General features: G+C 44.8%; 3 protein-coding genes across 3 annotated transcripts in view; 2 read left to right on the forward strand and 1 right to left on the reverse strand.

The window, feature by feature from the left end:
• Window positions 1–859, forward strand: part of Nfs1 (Nfs1 cysteine desulfurase) — a 2,592-nt gene extending 1,733 nt beyond the window's left edge. The window contains exons 8-10 of the mRNA XM_017911066.1: window positions 48–319; window positions 390–479; window positions 688–859. Coding sequence (XP_017766555.1) covers window positions 48–319; window positions 390–479; window positions 688–751 — 426 coding nt within the window. The 3' untranslated portion in view covers window positions 752–859. The remainder of the gene's footprint in view (window positions 1–47; window positions 320–389; window positions 480–687) is intronic.
• A 112-nt stretch (window positions 860–971) lies between these two features.
• RabX6 (RAS oncogene family member RabX6) lies at window positions 972–2,280 on the reverse strand. The gene is made up of 3 exons (XM_017911067.1): window positions 1,886–2,280; window positions 1,413–1,657; window positions 972–1,317 (listed from the first exon to the last, which is right to left on the reverse strand). Exons 1-3 carry the CDS (start codon window positions 2,063–2,065, stop codon window positions 1,119–1,121), a joined length of 624 nt encoding a protein of 207 aa, XP_017766556.1. The 5' UTR covers window positions 2,066–2,280; the 3' UTR covers window positions 972–1,118.
• A 559-nt stretch (window positions 2,281–2,839) lies between these two features.
• CSN8 (COP9 signalosome subunit 8) lies at window positions 2,840–5,077 on the forward strand. Its single transcript, XM_017911152.1, has 4 exons — window positions 2,840–3,023; window positions 3,128–3,198; window positions 4,035–4,213; window positions 4,408–5,077. The coding sequence occupies exons 1-4, from the start codon at window positions 2,967–2,969 to the stop codon at window positions 4,662–4,664; spliced, it is 564 nt and encodes a 187-aa protein (XP_017766641.1). The 5' UTR covers window positions 2,840–2,966; the 3' UTR covers window positions 4,665–5,077.
• The last annotated feature ends 13,952 nt before the right edge of the window (window positions 5,078–19,029 follow it).

Here is a 19,029-nt window from a genome sequence, read left to right on the forward strand (position 1 = left end):
ATATTTGTTTCATATTAGTATCTAATTGAATTTCTCTTGTTCCCTAGTATGATCACAAATATATCTCAATGCTTTCGAATCGATTGATCGAAAAAATAACAACAAATTTACCAGATGTTATACGTAACGGAGATGCGTTAGCTTGGTACCCTGGGTGTGTGAATTTGTCTTTTGCATATGTAGAAGGAGAATCTTTATTAATGGCCTTAAAAAATGTTGCTTTGAGTAGTGGTTCCGCTTGTACAAGTGCAAGTTTAGAGCCTAGTTATGTTTTAAGAGCAATTGGAGCATCAGAAGATCTAGCACATTCCAGTATTAGGTAAATTATGTTTATGATATAGTGTCTAATAAGATTAGCATAATATCTTAATAGTTGTTTACTTATATAGATTCGGTATTGGTCGTTTCACAACGCTTGAAGAAGTTGATTATACCGCAGAAAATACGATTCGACACGTTAAAAGACTTCGAGAAATGAGGTAAATCTTATTCATTTATAATATATTTAATTGATATGAAAGCATGGATCTATTTACACAATTTTGGTAATGAGTATGAAAACCACAATGATCATAACAAAGGGCATAAATTTATTATTGGACGTTTTTTATAATTAAGAATATATAACCTTAAATATTAATTGTATTATATAAATATTAATGTATATTTAAATTACTCGTTTTGCAGTCCATTGTGGGAAATGGTTGAGGAGGGAATAGACTTGAAAACTATTAAATGGACTCAACATTAGTGACTTTATCACATAGTTCTAACTATCTAATATGTAGATAGTGTGGATCATATGTACATTGATGATTGTAAGTCATACAGATTTAGCCTAATTAAGTAAAATATTTTTCAATGTATAATGAATGTTTATTTAAAAATCTTTACTTTTACGTTTTTTAAAATTTGACTTCAAATGTATATAAATTTTACTGATACTTCCCCATTTCCTTATTTGATGATGCTTTCCCTCATAGAAAAGCTTGACATTATTATCATTCGATACAAAAAGGGACCTATACTCTTCACACTTTATTTACTAAATGTTATTCAAGTTATTCAAGTTATAAAAAATGTGGCATCAAGGGCATACACTTGCTAATGTTTGTTATTCAGCATAAACACGATGGTTCAGTAGCTTCATCAATATATGAGATTTTAAACCTGTCTTTGTCCATTTCATGCAATTCCATGCGTGATCTGTTAGTTTCTACTAGATGTTGCGCTATCTCCTCAAACATCTCATGTATTCCTTCTCCAGTTTTACATGATGTTTTATATATACCAGAAATCAGATTATGACACTGTTCACTATAACAAATAATATAATACTATTATTTGTCAATATGTACCTATATAAATATGCATATACATATGCAAAATACTTAGATTCTGACTAAACTTGCCAAAATTGTTCCATTTCTGCATCTGTAACTTGTGGAGCAGTGCTTTCCAAGTCACTTTTATTTCCACAGAGAAATATTTTTGCATTTTCAGCATATGTAACAATATCAAGCAAATGTTGAGACAAAAGATGGAATGATGTTGAATTATCTAGTGCAAAAACTAATATAGCAGCTTCTGCAAATTTGTAATAACTCGATGTTACTGATGCAACTCTTTCCATACCACCTGTATCCCATAATTGCAACTGAAATATAAAATAGAATCGAATGTTTAATATACATATGAGTATTAATATATTGTTGTATCCAAAATAAATTATACTTTAGTATATAACAATCGCCTAAGTACGTATTATGTATTACAAATATATGTAAAGAAAAATGAGATTAGTCATATTTAATTCAGTTTCAAGGATTGTGATTATATATACACGGACGTGTACATATTTATATCTGTATTATAAATGTATTACTCGTATTCGTCTGTCTTCAACGACATATTCCTTATCGATATTATCGAGACCCAGTGTCGATTTTCGATCGTTATTCGTTATAAAAGTGTTGTTGGCGAAACGCCTAAATATAGAAGTCTTTCCGACACCGTATTCTCCGCACAGAATAACTTTCTGTTCGGTTACTTTAACAGTAGCCATGTTAGGGTTATATTACTTCGCCGGTTGTATCGAAATACAAAAGCAGTAACATCAGTAATAACAAATCATTATGTCTGCTTGCATTTTTCGCGATGATGCGAACATTCTATTCAATGGTTATTCGCTTGTATACAGTCACTAACACACGAGCGCATTGACAGTCGTGACAATAGAAATATTATACCAGTAACGGACTATAAAATACTACTACCATAGAATACCTATTCACATCGATACGGTATAACAAAAATTTTAATAAACTCGTAAATAGTTCCGGAGTAGAATTGAACAATTCTAATCTATTTTTAATGCAGTTACATCATACTAAATATGATGAAGTTGAACATGTTTTAAGAACTTCCTTAAGTAGTTTTCAATTTCGTAACAATAAATACTCTTATTTCAATTCGCAACATTGTTACTCAGTGTTAAATATAGTATTGTAATTGACTCATAAATAATTGTACAGGTTTCCTTTTCACAATGGTGGTATAAGCATATTTAATATTTTGTATTTATTAGAAATTTTAAATCATAAGAATTCTTTGTAATATGGGAAAAAATATAAAACCCCATCCGTAAAATTTAAGTACATTTTCCAACAGGGTAAAACTTTTTATATAATTTTAAAATTAATATGATTACACATGCAATTAGTAAAATGAAATCGAAATTAATCACAATTAATTTTAAATCAACGGTTATATAATAGAATTTTAAGTATGTTTGTTAAGTGCTGCCATCTACATCGAAGTAAAACAGGAATCGCAAATGTAGTGTGTGTTCGTTCTTCAGCTGTTTAGATTCTTGTTTGACGTTAATTATTTCAATGTTGCCATGTACTTTTAGCGTAATTATTTCAATATCGTGTTTTTCGTTGTGGAAATAACGAACTTTCATCATGGTGCTAAGCGATGTGGACAAATTTCTTCACGGATTAGAGAAAGCTGAATTAGAGGTGAGTGTATTAACTTTTATAGGTTATGCCGACTGTTCCAAATTCTTTCCACGAAAATATTAATAAATGTTTCATCTAACTATTTGTTGCATATTTTTTTGCAGGCACCTGGCGGAGTTGCGTCAGTACAGACTTATGCTCAATTATTAGCTGTGTATCTTTATCGAAATGATTTGTAAGTACATGATCTTTGTTTCCTTTCGTTCTTTATTCTTTAAATATCGAACAAATTATGTTTTTGAACTGAAAAAATTATTTACTTCATTACACAAATTTGTAATATACTGTATTTGTGTATTAGTATATTAAAATTATCGTTTCATGTATATTATATCGATGTTATGTACAAATCCGTATCCGAACTTACGAAATGTGAATTTTTTTTTAATGACTTTTTGAAGCAATAGTGAGAAGAAAAATTTGTTAGTTATCCTTTTACGTCTAGGTACATATATATCAATGATTCTTTCGTTTTTTCCCCCAGACATGTAACTTGTAACATATGTATGTTTTTTTATTCCCTATTAATGGCTGATATCTTGGGAACAGCAATTAACATATATGTTCCATTTTCATATTTCATTTACGTTTCATTAAAAATCGTTTGACAAGTACTCAATCGATTTTATACATAAATCGTATTAAGATAATTGTGTATTTGTTGTTGCAATTTACTAATTTAATCAATTTCTTGTTCTATATTTCTTTCTTTTCATTCACAATTTCACGCTTTGCATATTAATTGTGCATTTAATTTTATGAATGAACTCGTCCTTCAAAATACGCTATACATTGCATTCTAGATTTCTTTTTGTTCCAATTTTCTATGGAACTTATTCTTGCGTGGAGTTTGGCTTGTTTTTACTTTAACAGAGCTTGTAAGAAACACATTGCTTTTTATTTGGCTTTTTACTATTAACAATACTTCAACGACACAAATTCGTTCCTTATAAGACCTGCACGAGCGAGATTTCGATCCGTCTTTATTTGATCGAAAAATCGCCGTCGCAGATGCAATGCCAAATACTTGTGGAAGCGGATACCAGCGGATTTGAAAAGCGGCAATGCGGAACTCGGCCAAATATGGATGGTGGGACAGCGTATGTGGCAAAGGGACTGGTCTGCAGTTCACGTTGCCCTTAACGCAGAATGGGGCGAGGATGTCTCCGACATTATGGCTGCTCTAAAAGGTATATCTAAATATGTTAATATTAGCATAAGTCCTAATTAATAATCAAATATATACCTTAAGTAATTCAGGATACTTTTTTAAATAATTTGCTCCGTTAATTTTCATTAAAGGAATTTAATATGCGAAGTCTCAGTGAAAAAAGGAATGTTTCGTTTATTCGTCGAAACATCAATTTTTACGCGTTTTTTCCAGAAAATGTTCGAGAAAGAGCGATTACCTTAATATCCAAGGCTTATTCATCGCTGGGTTTAACCGTATTCGCGTCGATGACGGGTTTAACATTGGAGGAAGCTCGTCGAGTGGCGGTCGAAAGGGGTTGGGCCGTAGATGGGACGATGGTGCAGCCTTGTAAGATTCAAAAAGAAGAGAGCAACCTTGCCAACGATGTTTGCCGTACCGAGGATCAATTGTACAAACTTACTCAGTTCGTGTCTTTCTTGGAGAACTGAACGGACAGCAGCGGGTCGTGAATGACGAAGCTCACGCAACACGAAGACACGATCGACAGTACTTTAAACTTAGTTTTACCTCGTAATCGTATTATATAAAGGAGGAAGTGTGCTTCAAAGGAGGCACCTGTGTCCCTTCCCTAAGTATATACCTCGGTCTACCTACGCGTCCTGCTCATTCAATCGGAAGACTCATTCGATGAAGCTCGCTGTAAGCATGGAGTCAACAACTCGATTAATCAATAACCGGCTGTCGTGTGCGAGGAAACTGGCATTTTCTAGAAGAAGCACTTTCCACAGGGGAGAAGAAAAATCTACAGTCCGAATCACTAGGATTTCAACTTAATATATATATATATATATATACATATACATACATCTTGATCAACCAGTGTTCATTTTAGCATTAAAACAACCGGAACGAATTATTCTGTTGTATAAAATAATAATCTTAAACGCGATGAACTATCGTCTTGATATAGCGTCTCATGTATAAATACGTTACTTGCCTTTAACATTCTGTACTTTTCATTGACTATTTTTCTCCTCGTAGCTTCATTTCTCCCAACTAGATTCGCCGATCCTCTCAGGTTCCGATGATTTTATTTCCTTCAATATTTCTAATTAGCTCTGTCTCTTTAGTAGTAGGTCCGTCAGAAGGAGTCGCAGTATCTTCGAATTTTTAAAATTTGAGGTCGAATTGCATAACGAACGCAAGATCCTAGAGCGATAAAGTCATGGTAGCTGGGGGAAAGGGTGATCTCGAAACGAGTGGCTTCGATCGCGCGTGAAAGCAAGCGGGTGTATCGTGCTCGGTGAGGCCGCTGGAAAAATCCGCGCGAGGAGATTCTGCCGCGGGCATTGCGTCACGCAAATCGAATCCTCGTGGGTCAGAAAAATCGCGGACAGATAGGTATGCCCGGTTGGCTCGTACCTTCTGGCCTCCGACATGCCTCCGAGTAATTCTCTATGAAATCGATTCTGACCGTCCCGTATTGTAAACGCTGAATATGCACAATCGCACGGCGATTGCGTAACGTTAGATATTCTCAAAGAAATCGTTTCCACTAGTCAGCAGGTAGCCGGTGTGTGCACCCACCGTCATTGGTGTCGGTTGCTCTTTTTTGGCTCCGCTATACTCTAGAAAGTTGTTGCACCGGTATCACCAATCCTACACGATACACGAGTTTCATATTTTACATGGTATATATCGCAACGCGTAAATTTCCGTAGAAATCAGCATGACGCTCGAAAATGTACAGGATTTGTGCTTTCGTTTAACGCTTTCTTTCTTTTCGTTTTATTTCCAATGCGTTTTCGGCTTCGCGCCGAACAGGATAGGAACAACGTGCTTGAAATAGCACAAGACTATCGGCACGATATGCTAATTTCGTTGGAATATTTGCGATACATCATCGAAGGTCGAATATTTAGAAAATTCAACGTTACCGCAACGTGGGAAGAAATGAAAAGAAAAGTCTTCGACGTATCTGGAAGGCGTTCCCACGCGTTCGTACCGCATCGGAGAGCCTATCCTAACCGTTGTTTATATCAAGAACGTGCGATCGGTGCAGTAATCGGTATCGAAAAAGGCGTCCGGTCAGCGGGGGGTTGCAAAATGGCTAGGACGTAGCTTAGGACGAGGATGACGATGCCGACCCCGTGGTACGTACAAGAGGCTCGTTGCCCCGGCGTATTCTGTTCACTGTGCCTTTGAATAATGCAGATTCATCGTCGTTTCAACGAGCGATGATTGCATCCCGATATCACACCGATTCTCCCTCGTTTCTTATCCTCTCCCTCTTTCCAGATCATCGTTGCCTGGATAGATAACGATTGCGATTATTCGTGGAGGGTGAATCAGCTTTACGGAGAGTATCATCGCGAATGTTTCGCGTTCTCTAACATTTCTGTTTCTTCTTGAAATAAAATTCGAATAACCCCACGAATAACTAGTTCCATCAATTTTGGACGAGTGACACAGATTTTGGAAGACACCGAGAATTCGAAGGAAACGTTCGTTTCAGGACAGAATAAGCAGTTAAGTGATTTCTCTAGTTTCTTCTTCGATTCTCTTCGAATTACCATATTTTTTTCACTTGTCTATATTTAGTAAATACAACCTTTTTTTTCTTCTCTTGTTTAACATAAACCGACTGTCGAACATGGTGTCTAAATATTTTAATTTTTAGGGGTACACTAGGACGGATCTAAGTTGATTTAGAGGAGAAAATTAGCCGGATTCGGATGATTAGACATTACTCCCTCGAGTATCTGCACGATTTCTAGAAGCTTGTACGCTCGGTACCACCGAGTATTACTAAAGACGAGTACTAGTTTGCAACATAAAACGCGAAGGTGAGAGGCAAGAGGGAAGACCCGGGTTACCAGTTACCTTACCTGACCTCCCCTCGTAAGAGTACGCGCCGGTGACTCGCGTCTTCTTTCCCGAGAGCGTAGCTGCGCCGCGGCCTGTTGCGGTGACCTTTGCACGTCGCGGAAAACGCCGATGCTCCGTGAGCAGCGAGCGAGTGGCACGAATCGAACGCGACTAGTCGATTTCGAAAGTCTCATCGCGGCGGAAGAGCCGTCGGGGTGAGAGGACGGGGACGAGGAGGATGATGATAATGATGAAGAACAACTAGAAGGCCGAAGAAGAACGTTCCCCTTCGTTTAACTATCGACGTTCCTTGTTAAGCCACTGATAGATCCGTTCAAATGGAGAAGCAAGGGGTGTTTCGACACCTGTCGTCCCCTTGTTCTCCGAACACAAGGTCGTTGGGAAACGTGTTTGCACAAAAGGGGGATAGTATAACGCGAGGGAACGAGCAAGTCATTAAAAACTTTCTTTTCATACCGAATTGGTAAGGGAGGCGATATGTCTCGGGGAACTTTGCCATCCGTGTATAGTTGGCGAGAAGTCACATTCGTTTACGAGTTTCTTGGTCTCGAATATCGGTGTGGCCAACGGGGTGTACAGTGGCTATTGAACCGGTGACTGAAACAACGATATCGCGTAGGTAGGATATCGCACAGTAGGTGCTTTTTCACGATTTAATCCCGTTAGTTCGAGTGGTGTTCAGTTTACTTATGACGTTTCCGTGGTAAAGTGAAACGAGGAATAGGCTGCGATGACAATGTTTCACCGCTCTCGATCATCCAGTCTGACTTCTACGTTGCGTAATAACGGCAATCCGCCTAGTTAGAGGTTGGATCTGAACCATGATCCAGAGGATCCATCTTCGTTTCTCGTTCTCGATCCGATCTTACATCTTCCTCCTAGCCGGCCAACTTCCGCTTCCTCGATGCTCAATTTGCCATCCTCCACGACGGATATTAGCACTTACACGATGGGAAAAAGAAGAAGAAGAAGAAAAAAAAACAGGCCTACCTGTTATCGAACTGGAAACCATTCGAATCGTCTGGAACAATAAGCTCGCTGGGCCACTCTCTGCGGGGGTTGTACCGTTAAGAGTACCACAACGTGTCTGTGGTCCGAGCAGAAGGAGAGAATAGCGAAGGAAAGAGAGGGAAAAGGCACAATTGAATGTTGGCGGATCCGTGGGCGGGACGCAGTTCGATTGTTTCTTTATCGCGATCATCCTCGCTCCTTCTTCTACGGCGGGGCAATGGCAATCTCACCACCAATCCGCACAATCATTCGTGTTCTCCGTAGATTTCTATATCGTGGCCTGTATCATTGTCCTTGTTGCGTCGCGCGACGCGTTGGTTCGCGCCGCGTTCTCGGTGGGTGCGCTCAGAATGCACCTTCTCCGCGGCATTCCACGGGGAAAGAAAACCGATCGTTACCTTTGCACAATTGCATCTTGCGGAACGTAACGGTGATCGGTCGGGGGATCATCGATTCGTCTCGATCGAGACACCCCCGCAGAATCTCGGAACGGAGAGATTTCAGCCGGCACCTCCGTCGTGGCATTTCCAATGAGATACGAGTCCGTATTCGCCTTCGTGAGAAACGAATTTTGGGGAGCGTCCGACCAAGTTGAATCTTAATGGATTTTAGAAGAACAATAACGCAGACGAATGATAGTTTGGCGCGCAAACCGCGGCCGTTGTCTATATCTCGTAGACTTTCAGTTCTAGATCCTTTGTCTGGGAATGTCCGATCGAAGTATTCCCAACCTGAAATCGAATACGCAACAATGCTTTCCCGTGGCCCGTATTCGTTGGCCCCGGCCACCCCTTATATTGTAACCAGATAGATTACGGTCGATCAACGATAATCGAATTATCCGTTGTCTACGAAATATTCTAAATAAGGCGTCTCGCGCGGTTCCACAGATGGATAACAGGCCGGATTACGTAACGGGGATGAAGGAGGAAAAGAGAAACCGAACTCGCAACGCGACCGAATTTAGCCTGCATTAGGAATTCATAACTACCGAGGAGAAATTGGCCGTGACGCTGCTCCGTGACAAATACGCGACTAAAGTTCCTCTGGCATCTCGATTGACACGATAACCCTCTTCGTATTTGCAACAATGTCTAATCGTGACCGGCCAGAGGAAAAGCAGTATCCTCGTTATCTCGTTATCGTAGCGTCTTTAGCCGTTTCGTGGCCTCTTCTCACCGACGTACCAACGGCAAATTCATTTCCATCGTTCTGTGCACGAACGACGGAAACGCGAGGATATTCGCCGAAGAAGCGAAGGAAGAGAAATATCGCGAATTTAGTTAATTCCGAGTTGGACTTTCGACTTGGTGGAACAGCAGACGTCTAGACACTTGCGGCTCGAATCGAGTGGAACTCGTTCTGCCGACTGGTCCAGCTATTAGCGCCATTCATTTTTGATGTTCGAACGACTTGTAGCATTCGACCACTCGCTTCCGAGTTTAAATACTCGAATTTACCAATTACCCCGACTCGCATATGCCGCAGGAATAATCAAGATACCGGCACATCGTTAAGAGAAAGGTACGGAGATCAGATCAGGATTTGGCGAGGACTTGGAAAGTGCCCTCATCTGGACCACTCGGTCTTTCCATGGAAAGTAAGAGGAACCGCGTGGAAGTTTCTCGAAAGCCGAGCGTACGAAGCTTTTCCAAGGGTTACGATGTTCCAAGCTGATAGCTCCCTTCCTCGGTTGCATCGGTGGCACGCCACGAGGCGGCTGCATAGCGCAGCGTGCGCGCATGGCGGGCGCAGACTTCTGGGATTTCGCAAGCGCGGCACTCTCGCCACTCCGGAGATAAAGAGAAATACCTGAGAAGGTGCAGGTGAGGTAAGGCGCAATGAGGCGGCGAGGGGGAGAGGAGGAGGAGGATAGCTTCTCGCTGGCGACCTAACACAAGAGTTGCAGAAAGAAGAGTGAGAGGGGAGTGGAATCGGCGGGAAGAAAGACAGAAGAGAGACCGTTGAACGGGAGAGAAGGCAGAGAACGGAATATGGGATCACCTAAGGTTAGGGTTCGCGATGCTGCGCCCACGTACCTATTGTCTCTAACTTTCGTGCGCTGCGGGAAAAAGGACGCGAGTTGCCTACGGTGTATAGCGCGCCGCGCCACGTGCATCGTCGACCCCTTCTCGCCATGGGATGCTCCGATATTCCGTTTCCTTGAGAGACAGAGAAGGATGCGTCTGCGTTACACCACGAACAGCATTCCTGTCGAATCAATCTCGAATTTTTTTCCAAATTTCTCTGTATCTCGATACGGGAAGAAAACTGGCTTCTTCTTAAACGACCAAGGATTCGAGTAAATCTCGTTTCTGCGAACGACTCTCGATAAGATTCGATAATTATACATCGCGCGACGACAGTCCTACGAAGTGTACCTTCACGACAGGATATCGTGGCTGTTGAATAGTTATCAGTGATTATAATAATTTGAAAACAGCAACGTAAATCACTTCGGGGGTTGATCCGTAAACGTGTGGTCTATCTAGCGAATGATCGGTCTGATGGTAATTCCCTCTTTATCGGACCAAACCGTTGACGTTTGATAAGAGTCGACAGGTGTATCTTGTGGATAGATCTCATAGATGGATTATGATAACGCATTACATCAGTCGTTGGACGGCAATACTCTGTACATTTATGTATAATTCGGGTTGACGATCTTCCGCTATCCTAATCGATGACCTATCAGGTGCCCTTTATGCTGCGCGGTATATTGAACCGGTTTTAATTCGGTTAGCTAGTGATGTCACCACTGATAGGTCTATCATTGAGTGTGCCAAATTCGTCACCGTTTCCGGCGAGAGCAGCTACTTAAATAGTTAGCGACTCGCAATGAAGCAACATTTTCTTTCAATTATCGTTATCGGGAACGTCGCGTTTCTTAGATCGCGTGCGTCTTCGAGATTCTGACACGAACAAAAGTCAGCCGATTGTAAATAACGGAACAGGTTTCGCTCGATGCACCCGCTTTCGATTCCGCGTGCAGGTTATCCGATGAAATTATTTAAATCAAATGTGTCCGTGCTTCTTGAACCTTCGTCCCATAACTTAACGCCGATGGCACGTTTATCCGTGCAAGTTGAATTTCGCGGAGGATCGCTCGGTGAACACGTAGACACGTAATATTACATTGTAGAATCGATGAAACGATTGGCTCCATTGGCTAATAGACCATTCGCCGTGATGTAATTTATTTTTCTAGCGATTTTCTCTAGGGGACTTTTCTCCTGTTCCGACTAACGCGATCTCAGTCGGCGTCTGTCGGTGTCAGGCGGATGGTTTGCGTATCGTGTATGGAAATTTGACGTAATCGAAATGCCAGGAATTGCTCGGTGTCGAGTATTATTTTTATATCGATGGATCGTATACGACGTCGTACTTTTTCGACATTTCCGTTGGATTTAGCGAGCCGAGTTAAAAAAATTCTACGATTTCGAACATAAAGTATCGAGCGAGATCAGATGTTTTTCGTTAGAAGTAACAATAGAGATTGTAAATGAATAGAGCGCTAGGAAATCTGGTGACTCTAGGTCTGCTGTGCCGGGTGGCGGCCACCAACGTTGCGCACGATTCTGCTCGATGGTTCCCACCTACCGTAGCCGCGCGATCGTCGGCTCTAAACGTATCACAGTTCTTTAACAATCGTCCCGAAGCAACGTGCTTGTAATTAGACACGATATTCGTGTCAAACGCGAGCTCGAAAGACTTTCACGAAAGGCAGAACGTCGACCGTGCGCGGTTTTGTAACTCGTAGCGATCATCCGCTCTGATCAAAGTTGTACGGATTTTTCTGCCTAATCAACAAGTGCTCGGCCTGTTCCTCGGCCACGGTCCCTTCCCTTTGTCCTTTCACGTCACGATGTTTTACGGAAATATCGGCAATTGCGCGGGTAACAACCGCTTAGGTGGAAACTGGTCAGTGTCATTACCGTTTCTCACGTGTAGGTGTACCCTCTCGGTTTCTTTCTCTCTCGATGATTATCGATGATCGATTTCACGGCTGACCATGGTATGCCTATCATCGGTACACTTACGTAAATTTAAAGGGTTACAGACTCGGAAACTCCCATCGATGACGCTGTTCTGAGAACCGTTAAGTGGCGAACGCTTACACATTGTTCGCCGGTTCTTCGATCCGCCCTCCGTTGTTGCGCTTGATTCTTTAAACGATCTTATTGTTCGGTTTCGCTCGCGTGTTACTTTTCGCCGGAGAAAATAAATAGGCACGTAGCGTGCTGTTGCATCACCGACAGATATTCCTAACAAAATGCTTTTTAGGGAACGCAACGTGGGTTACCGGCGGGGTTTCGCAACCGAGCCGTAAGCTCATCGGCCGTCATAGAAAACGGAAAATAATTTCAACCTCGCGATAGAACACGGATATCGAACGAAGCTTAGTCTCTGTGTGGGCACGGTCTGAAAAATGATGAGTTTATCGGTACCGATAAACCAACCTCGAGTAGCGTAATAGCACTCAAGTCAACGTAATCTTCGTATGCGTAATCATCGCGAAAACGCTGGAATTTTGTATATCCGAATCGATAATGCGAATAGGGGATGAACTCGTAAATTACCGTTTCGTTTGCGAAACGTTTCCTTCGCCTTTCGCGTTTGTTTACATTTCGAGTTTGTTTGTTTACATTTCCAATGTACAAACGTAATATTACATTTCCAGTGTTTGTTTACATCTGTTTGTTTACATTTCCAATGTACAAACGAATAACGCGAGATGGAAACTATGGAGGGGCTTAAACGGAAAGTCGAGCGTGCACCAGTGGCGTTAATTTCGATTCTTTTCCATCGTGCCGGTTTAAAGCGTCGTTTCCGGGTGTTCTCGTGCATCGCGTCTGAAATCGCGGATTCGCATCGTGACTGGGCTCGCGGTTTGACTCCGCGCTTATCTGGAATCTAATCGGTTAATTAAGCTTTTAACGGGATGGGCATCGCGCGGTTGAAAGCAAGGACGTCGTTAAGTCGCGAAAGCAGCGAATTCTTCTTAATCTAGATAAAACTATTCCCCTCCCCGCACGAACTCTCATAATCCGGTGCTGCTGGAACAAATTATTTCTCCTTCTCGCTCTAAGATCGAGAGTTAAAAATAACAGCCGGTTACTTCGTTGCAATCTTCTGCCGGTTCCCTCCTTTCGTGCGCCTACACCCTACAACGCGGAACGGAAGATTTTCCTGGACTCGGATCGTGGAGGAAATTTTCCTTGAACCTTCGCGCGCCAGTTCCCATTCATCTCGAGCCGGAATAGTACGCGGATGGTGCCTTTTCCAGAGACCTGCCCTGCGCTCCTTTACCCCCGATATCCTAGCCCCCCTCTCTCTAATCGTTCACGCAGTAATCGTTTGTGTCCCACTTAAGTTGGATAGCGTGGGATAGGCCCTTGGGAGATGATAATTACACGTCGCGCTGCGGGTCGACCTACGGGCATGCCGGCACGACCGTATCGTACCGTACGTTACGGCCGTGCACTCTCACCGGTACTCTCTGTCCTCGCCTCTCTCTTTCCTTTCCACGCTCTCTGTCCCGTTCTGGTCCTGGGAGCCACGGCTGGTCGGCTTAGGCGTTCGACACCGTGCGGTACTCTCTGTACTATCATCGCCGACCGTTCGTGTCCTCGCCATGAGTAGTACCGGTAAGTACCGGGGTCGAACGCGCGCGGTGCACCGGTGCGACCTCCGTATCGCACTATCGCCGAGCCCTCGCGCGAGTAACGTCGCGATTAGCGCGCATAATCGACCGGTTGGAGCGTGTCGATCTTCCCTCCTCTCTAGGAAAGTCTTCTCCCAGTGCTCTCGCCTCTGCTTTCTCGGTTACCGCGATCGGTTTCGGTAGAAAATCTCAATCGAGTTTCCATTTCCCACGATGTAGATATAACTCTTTTCCAAGAATTTCCTTCGCCTCGTAGTGTCGCAATCGACGTTCGTTTAATCCCCCTTTGGGTTTCTACCAGCTTGTCTGGTGTGTACATAATTGATCGCGTGATGAACGCGCAACCGGAGAGAGGTGTTTCGGCGCGATTTTGAGCGGTCAGGATTGACAACGACGTCGGCGTCGTCGTCTTCGCCATCGTCGTCGTCGCCGTCGTCGTCGTCGTCGTCGTCGTCGTCGTCGTCGTCGTCGTCGCACGGCATCGGTGAATTGGCTATAATATGATAATAGCACGAGGCACTCCCCACGGCGGGTCCTGTCTATATACGTTCGCCTTCGTCTTCGAAGTGAAAGGCGGGCGAGTCGCAGCGAGCACGCTAGTTTATGCCGCGCTAAGCCTATGTCTATGCCTATGCCTGAGCTATGCCTGAGCTATGCCGGCACGGCACGGTTGCCGCAAGGTCCCCGTCGCCCCTCGACGGGTCAGAGGTCGGCTCACCCACTCCCCTCCTGGCCCTTCACCTCCTGTCCTCCATCCTCTTGCCTCTCAGCTCTCAGCTCTTACTCTCCTCGCGCTGATCTCTCGTTGTCTTTTCACTCCTCTGCTTCACCGTCTTGCTCCGTCTCCGGTTCCCCCCGTTCCCTCTGTCTCTGCCATTTTTTTCCACCTCCGCTGAACTGTCTGTCTCTGTTTCACCCGGTCGAGGTGCAAGTCGTCGGTTTGTTCGTTCGTTCGTTCGTTCGTTCGTTCGTTCGTTCATTCCTGTAAAAGAACGGGCCAACAGGATCTAGCCTCGCGGACAGATGCGCGATTGGGTCACCGGAGACGCGCACGGTTCCATTTCGACCATTATCCTAGACGCATCGGTCGCTCGTGGCGAGATCGGCGAGACCGGGACACGCACGTGCCGTGAAACTTTCGCGTATTATTACGGATCGTTATCGACGACAACGACAACGACTATGACGATGACAACGACGACGACGTTACGACCAGATTTTGTTCACCTGCTTTCCGTGATCGTTCGTGTTAGGTTAATGGGTTCCCCTTTTCTTCGTTTGTAAAAATCTGATCACGCGGTTGCGTGGAGAACGGGGCATGGGAAACGAGCCGGTGGACATGTAAGCGCGTCTCTGGCATTCCTCCACCGGTTTACACGTTCGTTCGTGCGACGTATACATATCGTCGCGTAGGCTTCTCGGGGATGCACCCTCGTACACGTGTACCGCCGTGGAATACCATGTATGGATGATAACGCGTCCTTTCGCCACTGTGCACGTTGCGAGAGCCATCGGTAAGAACGCGCGAGTCATTGGAAATGTTAATAAACCTCTGACGTATTTTCTCTTTACGCGTTAACGCTCACCCGAGACGCGATTGCGTGGAACGAAATTAACGCGTTGCTTCGTTGCGCAATCTACACGGTGTTTAACAACGGGTTCGTTTTTCCTCGCGTTAAAACCGCGCGATTTATCTTCGATTCGACGGATTCGCGACAGCTTCACCTGTACCTTTCAACCACCTTTCTGCCTCGTCCCACGTTAATCTCCGGACGGACAGTTCCGCAACGCGATAAACCTAAAAATATTCTTCTGGATCTCAGCGACGTTCTAGCAGACGGATGCTGGGATCTATAGATCAAGGAGAAGAGACGGCGGCGGCTGGATAAGATAGATGGCGTCGGTTGGAGTAAAAGCGCGTTATAACTGCGGGGAATAAATATTGGAGTAGGTACACGGGCGGTATTACCATACAATACGCATACCGCGTAGAGTGATTTCGCGGGCCACGCAAGGGTGCGACGCTCGATGTTGTTACTCCTAGAGCCGTTTCTGCACACGCTCGGTCTCGTGCCGTATACCGAGCTCTCTCCTTCTCCGTTTAATCGCCATTAATCACCGCGATCTTCCACCCAGTCCCACGCAAGCAGCCTCGCGAACACGATATCGAAATACCGGCGAATAGGTCTTACCCCAGTACCGAACTTACCGCGAATCGCGAGCCTGAGCGTTCCTCTGTTTTAGCCTCCGTGCATCGTGGAAATTCTTCTTCGAATGGGAAATCGTTAAACGCATTCCCGATCGTGTCGTCGTATCGGCGAGCAGATTCGTTTCGCGGTAGAGTTGATAGAAATTTCCGACTTTGAGTTGCCCGACGTTTTCCATTTTATCTTCCAGCGAGGATAATCGATAATTATTGGAATCAACGTCCATGCTAATATTTCTCTTCTTTTCTTTCTTTTTTTTTTCTACGTAGTCACGTGTCGAGGCTCGACACTAGGAAGAGAGGTGTTCAGGTGTACCCAGGCACAGGCATCCCCCGATTCCGGTCGATCTTGGTGTCTGCGCGTCCCTTCCTTCGTCGCCCGAAGCGATCGTCCTCTCTCTTTCGTTTCTGTGCAGGTGACAGGTGAAACGACCTATACGTGCAGGACAGCGAGGTCGTGCACCATTCGCCGAGGATACCTAATTCCGGAGAAAAGGAGAGAACCGATCGAGGACTCGCGATGAGAACGTTTTCGAAGCGTAGGAGAAACCGCGTGCCCCCAGACCAACGGTTTTAACGGTGAACGCTGGTAAAACAGCCGGGAAACGAAAGAATCTCGCGTTAACGACACGCTCGCGATCAGAAAAATATGATTTACCGAGCAACACGCGGGCTTTATGTCCGTCCGGTTGTTCTCTGATATAGAAAAGCGTTAAAATCATGATATAGTACTCTGTTGCCGCTCGCTATCGACTCCATCTGATATCTCGTACACTGTGAGAGAATGTCTCGAGTGGACCACGGTGAAATGTGATTTCGCCTTTTTCTTTATGACTTCGACATTATGTCGATCCCCCTTTTTTCCTCCGTCGACCCCGGCATACAAGATCGCGTGGCTAGATAGCTCGATTATTGCCAGTCCAGTCCATATTTCACGAGATTTTTCATCGGGAAGATATTAATATAAATCAATTATCGATCACAGGCATACTAAGTTTCGCTACCGTCGATAGTCACACGAACCACGCGTCCAAAGCCACTCTATCCGAGGGTGCCGTTTCACCTGGCACGCGGCGAGGATCGCGAACGAATCGGGCAAACTTTTCGGTCCGACGATCGAAGACGTAAACAGTGATTTCGCGATACCTCTGGCCGGACTCGGTATAGTACGCGTAACGTACAACCATGGTCATGTACGACACGCGAAGATTAACAATCGATGGAATCGAACGTCTATGAATTTCCTGTTCGTCCCATTAGATACCGATCCAACCGGCTAAAGATTATCTTCCGCCGTAATTAGAGAGGCGAAAGTGGTAGGTACGTGCGTCCTCGTAAATGCATAATTACCGCTTGTCTCTGCGTCGGCAGGATCAGAAGTCGGCGCGCAAGGAGGGAATCTCTTACGATTACTTAATGTAAGTAATTGGCAAGAGCAGCGAGCAATATTACTTAACGTAAGTAAACCTAGCCGCGGCACGGAGCTACTTTGAACTATTTGCGACATGGAACATTTGAAACGCTGTTATATACGTTAAATCGATAAACGTTGACACGTTCGTTGCGAAATTGCGCGACGTGTACGCCGCGCAGGGCTTCGGGTACTACCTCGCTCGGCGTCGCATCGAACATCGCGTATGCCGACTGTTGGCAGCAGTTTCGCCGCGTTTCACTCCCCTTTTTCAAGAGCACTCGCGACACGCGAGTAGCCGCGAATGACCGGAGGGTTGGAATTACGCGAATCGGACGAAAAATCCCGGACAATTACGGATTCGCGCTCGCAGCTGGATAAACATTCAGAGACAATGACAAACCGCGCGCGCAGGAGGCACACAATGTGGATAGCAGGAAGCAGATACGGAATCTAAAAAAATGTTCAGCCCGTTAACTATTCCTGACCAAGGCCAAGTAATGTTGTTAACGACATTGTAGGCTCGGCTGAACGCGTTGCTCGCAGCGGCGGTTCAGCATTAGTCATCCGTCAAACACGATGAAACCCGTATTACGTGCATCCGCGAGTCACCATCCTCGAGATCGCATCTCGTCTTTCCACCGTCTTCTGCCATGTCCCGCTCTCGACTGTACGACAAACCTATATATCTGCGATTTCACGCAACCGCTTTAACCGGCATTCTGCTATTTTCCCCTGTAGTGGTAGCGACCGGTCGCAGATCCTTTTGTTCTCCGCCAGATGATCGAACGCAGGGGCGATAGTCTCGAGAGAGGATCGTAAATCAGCGAAATTACACAGTGGCGTAACGGAAACTTAAAACCCCGCTGCTTTGGTCAAAACTCACACACAGAGCAGAGCTCGAACGGCGTACGATTCAGCTACACGAACGGTGGGTCTCTTCGGATCGTGATTTAAGATTCCTCGCTTGGACTATCGCAGAGAGAAGTTTCTCGCGGACTCGAGAGACTGCTGCTTTTCAGCCGTGCTCGGAGACAGTGCGATTCGAGATAATTAGAACAGAGGAGGAAACGTTTAGGAACGAACCAGGACCTGTACGTACGCGGTCCTGGTTATTATACCTCCGTAACCCCGGGTTGCGTAACGAGAATTTCGCGTTACGTAAACGACGAGAAAATAATTCGGCTGGTATTTTTCAAAACGTTCCCGAGCGTTTCCGAGTTGCGACACGAGGAACACTGTGGCACGGTACACGAGTGGCAAACACCAGCTTCCTTCCTCGTTCGACTCGGAGCCTCGCGAAATCGGATCGGTAATAACGGTATCCACGAGGCAACGATAAATTCTCCATCCCTCGGCGCTAGAATTTTTCCCAACAACCGGTAGTTTCTCCAGGAGCTCTCGGACCATTGACCCACCTAAACATGGAGCAGCAGCGTCGCCTCGAATCGTATCGTCCTGCGACGTAGCGCTGTCCAACCGGGCATAAACAATCCCGGGTACAAGCACACAGGAGGCTCCCCGACGGCCGGTGGAGAATCTGCGAGGTGTTGTAGCTGCTGGTCGGTGCAGGGAAGCATGCAAAAGACGACACCGAAAAACTATGGGAGAAAGTACCTGTGTGTCTTCGAAGGCTGAAGGGGGACGACCTTCCCGCGGTTCTCCAGCATC

This window comes from Eufriesea mexicana, unplaced genomic scaffold (genome assembly GCF_001483705.2).
Source record: "Eufriesea mexicana isolate 0111107269 unplaced genomic scaffold, ASM148370v2 scaffold124, whole genome shotgun sequence".
Classification (NCBI taxonomy): domain Eukaryota; kingdom Metazoa; phylum Arthropoda; class Insecta; order Hymenoptera; family Apidae; genus Eufriesea; species Eufriesea mexicana.